Source organism: Manacus vitellinus, unplaced genomic scaffold, assembly GCF_001715985.3.
Source record: "Manacus vitellinus isolate BGI_N305 unplaced genomic scaffold, ASM171598v3 scaffold_47_pilon, whole genome shotgun sequence".
Taxonomy (NCBI): Eukaryota; Metazoa; Chordata; class Aves; order Passeriformes; family Pipridae; genus Manacus; species Manacus vitellinus.
In genome coordinates, this window is record NW_021940585.1 from 5,122,366 (window position 1) to 5,132,766 (window position 10,401).

At 47.0% G+C, this 10,401-nt stretch overlaps 1 protein-coding gene across 1 annotated transcript in view; it reads left to right on the plus strand.

The window, feature by feature from the left end:
- Positions 1-8,706: 8,706 nt before the first annotated feature.
- USP49 (ubiquitin specific peptidase 49) overlaps positions 8,707-10,401 on the plus strand; it is an 8,905-nt gene continuing 7,210 nt past the window's right edge. Inside the window, exons 1-2 of the mRNA XM_029962504.1 lie at positions 8,707-9,150; positions 10,112-10,400. Of these exons, the coding sequence (XP_029818364.1) occupies positions 10,140-10,400 (261 nt within the window). The 5' untranslated portion in view covers positions 8,707-9,150; positions 10,112-10,139. The remainder of the gene's footprint in view (positions 9,151-10,111; position 10,401) is intronic.

Below are 10,401 nucleotides of genomic sequence, written 5' to 3' on the forward strand. Positions count from 1 at the left end.
GCACTGTCCCAGGCTGCTCCAAGCCCCGTCCAACCTGGCCTTGGACACTTCCAGGGATGGGGCAGCCACAGCTTCTCTGGGCAACACAAAAGCAAAAAGCATGTTTTAATTTTAAAGACAAACATTCTAGACTTAGAATGGTATTAATTACACTGAAAAAAAATCCATGTTAACAGTGTGCTGTTCTTAAAAGAAAAAGAAAGTTAGATCAGCTGTTTATTCACTGGAGTTGTGAGAAAGAGCCCTTAGCTTGGGTTTAATGATGTTTAATCATTCTTTCAGAAACACAAAGGAGGTACTAAAAGCTGTTCAGCTGAGCTATAAAGAACTAAAAGCTATAACTCAGATTCAAAAGTGATTTAGTTCCAGAGGTAAGTCCATAATCCGACCAGTCATGAGTTAATCTGTCATCAGACTAAGACTAGAAGCAAATCTATTTAACTAAGAATAGTTAATTCACCTGAACCAGAGCAAGGCTGAAGATCCTTCTCACAAGAGTTTATTTTGAGAAAATATAATATTCATGCTGGAGAGTAAAAATAGTGAGTGGCTTTCAAAGGGAAAAAATGTGCTTTGGAATTTGCACTGCTCTTCTTCTGCGCTTTTGAGGATGGTTTGACCTACTGGTTGGACACAGTGGGAATGAGGCAGCGAATAAGGAAGAAAATACCCTGATTATCATAAAATTGGAGGGCTTTAGGAGCAGCTTTTTGTGGCATCAAACCCAAATTCACCTCTCCCTCTTTGCTTTCCTTGTCCTGTTGTTCCATCTCCAGGCAAATTGAAGGGATGAACTCTAACCTCTTAGTAGGATAATTTATTAAAATAACAGCTGCTCTAGAATCAGGCCTGGGTTGATCTTCAGTTCTTAAGGAAGATTAACAACCTGAGGGTTCACAAATGGGGTTCCCTGTTCCGACCTCGTGCCGTGGGGAGGACAAAGGCACCCCTCAGATCCTGCCTGGAATTCCTAAAAAAAAAGGATTTCGGCCAGAACAGGATTCAAAATATTCAAATTAGGAATAATTCCATCGGGGGGGTGGGGAGAAGGTGCATTTGGGCAAGTGAAATTTTCCTTCATGTAGCAGAAAACAGAGGTGTGAACCCTGTGCAAGGCTGGGAAGGTTTGGGACTGAAAACACAAATCTTAGTTTTGTTGATGCCACTTCAGGTCCCCGTTTGCACACTGAGGAAGAGGAGGGTTTGCTGGATAAATTTGGTTTTCCCAGCACAAAACAGGCCCATCAGTCAAGCAGGGGAAGAGGATGTGTAAATCCCTCTAATTCTTTGTTGACAAGAAAACAGAGGAGCCCTTGGTCGAGCCCCATGGTCTGAGTGTGGGGGGTCAGAGATTTGCTATTTCCAGAGCTGGGGATGTGGGAATGCTTATGGATACTCTACAGATAAATACCATGGAGCATCCAGGGCTGATGTCTGGGGTTTGTTAGTCAGACAAATGAAATAACAAAGTCCTGGCTGCATTTGGATAAATTGGTCGCTGTGCTTCACTCCATTGACCCATTTATACATTTATATATAAAACCCATAGAAAATTTACTGCTGTTCTGTCTCACTCGTTTGGGGTTAAAAAAAAAAAACCACCACCAATAAATTGATTGGCAAGTGAAGGAGAAGAAAATGATGGAGAGGTGTGTCAAAACCCTTCGTTATTTTTGTCTTGTTGTAATCGCTGCTCCTCAAACATATTAGAGGCACCTTCCCTGCTTAAACCACAGCCTGTGGAATATTGCACTTCTATTTAATGCTCTTTGCCTGTTCATTATGGCTGTGAAGATAATAAGGCACAGCCTGCTGGGGTTGTCTGGTGCTTTATTGCTCTGGAGATGGCTCTGACATGTTCGTTTGACTGATGGCTCTCGGCGCTGTATCAGCTGCGATTTGGGGTGGGTTTGTTAATAGTCTGTCGGAGATTCTGCCAAGATGGATATGAATTAAAATGTGGGAGGAAGAACAGCAGAGGACTACCCAGAACTTAGCAAGTCTTCACTCTGTGCCGTAATCCCTCTTTGTGTCTGTCACAAAGGGATCCTGGAGGAGGCTGTTATTCCGAATCCCAGGGCTGCTCGTGGATCCCCGCGGCAGCGCCAGGACCCCGACGCGCCGGAGCTGCCAAACTTCCCCTCGTCCCTGTGCCACCGAGGGCTCTGGGTTTGTTTGCTCGGAAATTCCCCGTGTTTTGATACGGGATTAGTCAGGTTTTGGAATGCTGGGGGGGGACGGGGCGAGGTGCTCCGGGGTCAAAACGTGACCGGCTCTGCCCTTGCGGTCACAGAGTCACGGAATCGTTTAGGCTGGGAAAGACTTCAGGATCATCAGTCCAAAAATGATCAGCAATCCAACAATTGCTGGTGTTGTTGTGAAGGCGGGTGGGAATTGATAGGATTTTCCCTGTCAAAAGGCTGAGTGTGAGATTTTTAATATTTTTAATGTATGATCTCTGAACTGTTGCCGTGAACTCACCTCTGAATGTGCTGTTCTCGTGACAATTGGTGGTAAATGTGATGTGCTGAACGTGAAAATAATGGTTAAAGAGCGTGGGCAAAAGAAAAAAAAATGCTTTCTGCAGTCTGGAAAAATGTGGGGTTTTGTGTGGTTGGCTGTGATTAAAAGGATTGATAAGGCAGGGAAAGTGGGAAGCCAAGAGGAAGGCTCTCCATCTCTGTTGCTGCTTTGTCAGGGCACGCTGGTTTTGTGTGGTTGGCTGTGATTAAAAGGATTGATAAGGCAGGGAAAGTGGGAAGCCAAGAGGAAGGCTCTCCATCTCTCTTGCTGCTTTGTCAGGGCACGCTGGGATGGACGGGGCTGCTTTGGTTTAACCTGCTCCTTGGTAATGGTTCTGGAGCTGCCACATGAACCTGGGCACAGCCCTGAGCCCTCCCTGGGCCTGGAGCAGGAGCGGTGCCCCGGGCAGGGGAAATGGGAAGGGAAGCAAAGACCCAGGTTTTGGTGTGAGTCCTGACAGTTTTGGGACGGGAAGGGGTGAAAAAGTGAATTTCCCCCTGATTGGGAGGCAGTGCCATTGATTTTGTGCCCCTTAAAGCTCCTGCCCTGGCTGAGGTGTTTCAGGAGGAATGTTTGGGGGCAAACAGGTAGAAAACTTTAGGACACTATTACATGTAACTCTCTGTCACAGCTGTGGAAACAATTCTTGGGGAATTCGTGGATTCTGTCAGGTTGGTTGCTTGACTGGTGAAGTGAAATTATAACTTTCCATCGGGCAGTCGGTGTCTGCTTCCAGCCTGTTCTAATTCTGTTCTCTTTCCTGTTTGAGTCTGATAATTCAAATTGTATGTGTTTGCTGTAATTGCTTCAGGCTTCTCCAGATGGAAAAGCCAGGGAATTGCTGCGTTGATTCCTTCCCTTTTGGGCTGGTTCACGAGGACCAGAGGAAACTCTGGGAATTGTTTTAATGTCCAGAGAGGGCCTCTGTGCACAGGGGGTGCAGGTTGTGCTTCTCAGCTTACTGACACTGCAAAAACCCAGCCCAAAAATAAAACCTCAAAGCCTATGGAAAGAGAGGGGAGGAGGGATTTTATGTGTTGTAAGAAATGAAGAAGCATTAACTTCTAGAAAGCTGTGAGCTAAGGTGTATATAGCATTTTAATAATGCTTTTTAACATCCCGAGTAGTTAAATAGTAATTCCCACATTTTCAGGGACCTGTAGCACATGGATCTTGTTTGTTTGTGTGTTTTACAGTGACTCTAAAGAATATATAGTCAATATTGCACATGGACATTGATTCTTAGAGCTAAAGTCAAGAGGTGGGATGTTACCTGAGGTTTTAGTCAATTATTTCTATTTATCTCTTAGATGAGAGACAGTGTGAGTTTGGCTCGATAAGAATATTCCTATTTCATCTTTAAAATACTTTAAATTATAAAAACTTCCAAGTTTAGACTGGTGTGGCTGGATTTGAGTGGCAGTGTGAGCACAGAGCAGCCCATTCCCAGGGGGAGGGAGGAGTTGCACCTTCCCTCTGCCTTGCCAGGATTGTTTGCAAACCCTGAGCTGCAGCTCCATTTGTAGGGAATGTTGGACTGGCTCCGGTTTAATGGGATCTTCCTTGGGAAGGAATGTGGATAGAAGACACATGTGCAGGGATTTGTTGGCCTGTGTGAAGTTGGAATTATGGCTCTTGGAGGACACAGCAGTGCCAAGTCTTTTGTTGGAGTCATAAATTTATTCCAACCCAACCAAAGGAGCTTGGTGGCTTTTCTGGCTCCTTGGAGTTCACCAGAAAGCAGAGAGTGTGAGTGTGTGTGTGCCTGCAGGGAGGTTGTTCTGGGGAGTGCAGCTAAACCAGTTCACCAGGACTGAGAAGAGCAAAAAAAGGCAGGATAAGGTTATTTCATCCATTCCAGGCACTGACTTGCTTTAGGAATGGGGAATATTCCTCTAAGGACAGAGGATGGGGACGTGGTGGTGACGTTTTTTGATGCAGCAATTCCTTTTTTTCTAACAGAATATCAATGATATGAGTTTTTCTGCTTGGAAAAAATGTCATTGCCAGAGTCTTTGAGAGGTGAGGAAGAATTCAGGAGGAATTTCCTCATGGAAAGGGCACTCAGGCACTGGAAGGGGCTGCCCAGGGAGGTGGTGGAGTCTTCACCCCTGGAGGTGTCCAGGGAAGGACTGGAGGTGGCCCTCAGTGCTCTGGGCTGGGGGACAAGGTGGGGATGGGGCACTGGGTGGACTCCCTGGTCCTGGAGGGCTTTTCCAACCTCAGGGATTCTGGGATTCTGTAAATACAGGGCTTTGCTGTGAGTACACCCTTAGAACTGGAACATGAATGCTTGAGCAGGAGTTTTTTTCCCCCATCTCCAGTGCAGCTCAGATTACATGTTTTCATTAGACATCTGGTTCAATAATTGGTTCCTCACAAATGGGGAGGTTAAAACAATCACAGCAATGACGGGTTGGAGTAGCTGTGTGCAATTTTGGAGCTCTCTCCTCTCTGCTATCGCCATGTTTGCGTTTTTGGGTGTTTGCAGCAGGGTGGAAAATCCAGAGTTCCACATAAAAATGGGTTATTGGGCAGGGGGGAGTGGAAAGTACTTGGGGTTTTGCATCGAAATTTTTAAACCTATTTCATGGTATCATAGAATCACAGGATGGTTTGAGTTGGAAGGGACCTTAAAGTGCCACCAGTGCCACCCCCTGCCATGGGCAGGGACACCTTCCACTGGCCCAGGTTGCTCCAAACCCCATCCAGCCTGGCCTTGGACACTTCCAGGGATGGGGCAGCCACAGCTTCTCTGGGCAACCTGTGCCAGGGCCTGCCCACCCTCACAGGGAAGAATTTCTTCCCAGTATCCCATCTAACCTTCCCTCTTGCAGTTTGAACCCATCCCCCTTGTCCTGTCACTGCAGTTTGACCAAATGCTGGATATTCATTATGTAGTTTTGATGGAAACCAGGAATACCCAAGGATATTTTTTTCCTACAGTGTTTTAAAACAAAGTGAGAAGTTAAAAAAAAAGGCAAGTGTGCTTTATTTAATGTGAGACCAATTCCCACTGGGCTGGTGAAATGCTGCTGTGTTTCACTTCTGCCATTCCCAGGAGAGGGAGGAAGGAATGAATGAAAGAATCATTCAGGCTGAGCTTCCCACCTGTCCTGAAAGATGATTTCCAGGAGTTTGTGCCAGTACTGAACACTCTTGGACAAGAGTGGAATCAACTGTTGGACAAATAAAAGATGCATCATTCCAAGGCCAAACGTGCAGCACCTCTCCTGAGCCCTGAACTGTTCTCTTTGCTTCCTGCAGATTGATTTAGAAACAGAAAGTAGCTGGTGTCAACAGATCCCTACAGATGTCTTTAATCAGGTTCCAAATGTGTAACAATGGGACAAAGAAACGTAATGAAATCATGTGGTTTATTTTAACACTCTTTTGGGGTCAGGAGCCAAATTGTTTCTGCTGCATTTGGTCCTTGAAGTTGTTAGAGGTTCTTGCCATGAGTTTTTCCAGGGTTATGAGCCATGCAAGGAAAGAAAGTAGGGTTTGACCCAGTGTTTAAGTGATTTGCAATGTGAGAAATACTCAAAATGTCTCTAAAATGTCATTGGCTAAACTAATGTCCTTATTTTTCTTTTATTTCCTATTACTTTGTTGCAGTTGTACTCATCTTTAGTGCATTGCAGTGCAGCTCCTCCTGCTGCTGGTGCCTCTTCTCCATGCAGAGCAATCAAGTCATCCCTCCTCCCTCTTTTCCTTCCCCCAGCCCTTATCTGGGAAAGATCTAAGTAGGTGAGAAAGGAGGAGTTTATAGAGATTCTTTAAAATGACATCTACCTTAATGGGAAAAGAAAAATTTGTAAACCCAAGAATGAAAGGCGATGAACTATAATTGCAGAGAGCAGAGCTCTGAGTGTTTGTTTCCAAGGCTTTTAAAATCCAAGGTGTTGACTCTCCATCATCAAACCCTCGTGTTGCTCATGGTCTGTCACACCAACCACAGCAATTTGTGCTCAGGCCCTGCAGCCTCTGAGGCAGCTCCAGCCCTGTGATCTCAGCCAGGTTTGTTTTCCCCCTTGTTTACAGGTTCTGACTCATGGCTGTGTCCTCCTTTAATCCCAGCCCTGTCATTCCTCCTGGGAGCCTGTTCTTGGAGGAGGTTGTGGCAAAACTGCTTGTGTACCTGTGGAGAAGAGAGGGGGAAACTTCTCTTCTTAGTCATGTGCCAGTGTTTGGTGGCTCATTCTGCTCTCTGGGGTGTGGGGGCTGCAGGGCTGGACCTGCACCCATTCCAGCTGCCTTTGGATCATGGGAGAGCCAATTTTAATCCTTTTTTTTTTTTTTTCATGGAAGGGCTCAAAAATACGAGTCAGTAATAGAAACCTTTAATGTGAGGATGAACTCTGAAGTGTGGTGGGTGGAGAAGCCCCTCTCTGAGGAAAAATGTATCATTCCAGTGGTTTTGGGTTAAATAAACACAGTTTCTTTCTAACTTTGAGAGCAGCCCAAGGTACAGGGAATTAGGGCTTGGATTTGCAAGGGAATTATCCGTGGATACCTAAAGAGAACCAGGTGGGGAATATCACATGCAGCATCAAAGATGCTTTTGTGCTGAGAATTACTGACTTAAGGTGTAACAAAGCTGCTCTGTCAACTGACCCACCGTGTCCAGGGTCTCTTTCCCTTTCCAAGCAGGAAATCTCCCGGCCCACACAGGAAAAGCAAAAGCAGTTGACAAAAGGCTGGTGATTTATCTCCTGACAGCCTCCTGCATTGTCAAACACGGTTCCCTAATGCTCTGGGTCTGGTGTGGGATTGATTTCCTGGTAGCCTGTTACCCAGCTGGAACCAGCACCACTGGTTCTTCTTCCTTGGAAACTGGGGATAAATTCGGTGGTTTTTGAAAACCCTGTGTCCTGAGAGCTTGCAGGGCTGGTGAGCAACTGGCTGTTTGATTATTCTCTAGCAAACTGTGTGTATAAGGCCCATTTTTTGTTCCTCAGAACACGCTGGTGAGACTCAAGGGTTAAATTCCCCACACTGTCGCATATGGCAGTGAGCAGAATCACAGATGTTGATGATACAACATAATTAGTATTCTTTTATGTAAATGAAGGCTGTCAATGTTACCATAGTGTCTATACTCTCTCAAGCTGGAATCTCTGCCACTTGGTCTCACCAAGGCTAGACAGGATTATTCCAACAATTTTTTTATCCAGAGCTGAGGAGAGAAATAAAGAAAGAGAGGGGGGGGAAAAGGGTCAGGGAGGAAGGTGGGGAGGGAGGAAGGAAGGTGGGAAGGGTTGTTTCCAACTTGGAAGGAGGAGACCAAACCGGTCCTTTGTTCAGCTTAGGATTTCCAAAAGTGCCTTTCCAGGTCCTGGGGTCTGGGAGGGAATGAGCCCAGCCCAAAGGAGGGGTGGGGAGGTTTCTGAGCTGGTTTAATAAACAGCTCCAATGGTTCTTTAGGCACTGTGGGTCCCCCCAGCAGGCGGGGGCTGAAGTGGCCACTTGAGCTTTAATCTGGAGTGGAGGAAAGAACTGAAGAGCTTTGATTTTTTTTTTTTCCTTGAGAGATTCCATCTTTAACAGCAATATCACTGAAAAAGGCAGTGATTAAAGCAAACTTGCATGATTTAGGACCACTAAAAATATATTTTCTTAGCCTGGGCCAGGTCTCTGCCCACCCATCCAGGTGAGGGCTCAGTACCTGTGCCAAAGCTTTGGCAGCATTGTGCTGGGGCCTTTGTTGTGTGGGGCCTTTGCCCCTTATAAAATGATTTTTTAACCAAATATTCTGTGTGCCAGGTCCCACACTCTCTGTGCCATCTGTAACCACTTTGTGCCTGGGATTGCTGTCCCCTGTCACTACTTTGTGTGTGCTCAATACCATAGTCGTAGCTGTGGAAGCAACTTAATTCAGTCTCTCCTGGATTATTCCAACAGATCTGTTTTTACAACCTCTTCTACCTTTTGGCAGGTTTTTACCCATTTTTCTCTCCTCTGCAGTTCTTATTTTGCTGCAGTTCACACTTGACAACTCTCCATTACTTCCTCTTTATTGTTTGAAGAATCACCTAGAAATGAAATGTATTCAGCACAGCTCTTTTTTTTTTTTTTTAAATCTTTCCCCCATCTCCTCCCCCCTCGTTCACCGAGTGATCGAAGCCGCCAAAATCCAAGTGATCACAGGAGGGGCACGTTTTTCCTCACTTTTTTTAAACTCCCATTTTTCCTCTGCCATATGTTGGGTCATCCACTACAAAAGCCTCACGGTGGAGAGGCTCCATGTGATCAGCAGATTTACAGCTCGCCCGAAAATGAAAGCAGAAAATGAAATTCCAGAGTGGCTCTTGCGTGTGACGTGCCTGAACATCTGAGAATTTGGGTTCCTGGGCGTGAGCAGGCTTTGGCTTCCAGATAATGCTGGTGTCTGTAATAAAAGTGTGCTGAGGGGGTTAATGGTGCTCCAAAGCAGCCCTGCCTGGGTTTGTTTCTGTGCATCACCAGAATATTCTCTCTCCAGGGCTTTGAAGATGGGCTGCCTTGCAGTGAAGACTTAACTGGCAATTAAATTCTCCAAGAAGCACCAGGACTGCCGTGGAACATGGGGCTGCCCCGTGCCCGGGATGCTGCGTGGCGGAGGAAAGGATGTGTGACCAGGACTGCGTGAGTGGGGGTGTGGGGCTGAGCTCCTGCCCTGGGGTCAGAGCCCTGCAGGGACTGCCCTCCAGAGTGCACAGCACTGGCACACCAGGGTTCAGCTGGGCCTTTGGCAGGGCTGAGTGTCTTTTGCCAAAGTGGGGACATTCTTTGCACCTCCTCGGATCCCTGCCCGGGTTTCCCTGCAGTTCCAGTGGTCACTCAGTAAATCAGCTGCTTTCTCTGTTTGTGTGTCTCTCTTGGACACACACAGATTTTCCTTTAGGTTTCCCCTACACATTGAATTTTTTTTCCCATGCTGATTTTTTTTCCAGCACTGGAATGTTTGGGAGGCTGTGGGAAATCAGGGAATTCGGGGGCAGGATGAAAAAGCCTGAGGACAAACGCTCTGGTTACCACCATTAGCTGATATTTCAGTGGCTTCTGCCTGAAGTGGGTAACCTCAGCCTGGTTGCTGATGACATGCATTCCAATTCCAAATTCCTTTTGAGTGTATCAATTTCAAGGGGGCAGCAAAAGATCAAACGTGTGTGTGGACTGAATGAATCCTTCTCTCCGTGGATTGGGCCAGACGTGCTGGCAGCTGCCTGGGCCAGCCTTAGGAGACAGATAGAGCTTTATTCTCTAGACCTGGTCCATCCAATATCTTTCACTGGTGCTAAAAACTGCTTTAAAAAAAAAAACTGTGCACGGAAATAATGTCGTTGGCTGAGGGATTGACAAGACACGACGTCGGTGTTTTCACAGGTCTGGTACAGAAGGAGGGCAGTGGGCACGGCCCCAAGGCTGCTCAAGGAGAGTTTGGACAATGCTCTCAGGCACAGGGTGGGATTTGGGGGCATCCTGTGCGGGGCCAGGAGTTGGGCTTTGATCCTTGTGGGTCCCTCCCACGATGAAGAGAAATCTTACCTGCGTGTCGTGGCTCTAAAACCCTTCTCCTTTCCGTTTTCTCTTCTCGCCTCCCCAGGTCAGAGCGGCGACGACTCCTGTGAGACATGGATAGATGCAAACATGTCGGGCGGCTACGACTCGCCCAGGACCACTCGATCCTGAACCCCCAGAAGTGGCAGTGCGTGGACTGCCAGACCACGGAGTCGCTCTGGGCCTGCCTCAAGTGCTCGCACGTGGCGTGCGGGCGGTACCTGGAGGAGCACGCGCTGCGCCACTTCCAGGAGACGCGGCACCCGCTGGCCATGGAGGTGCACGACCTGTACGTGTTCTGCTACCTGTGCCAGGACTACGTGCTGAACGACAACC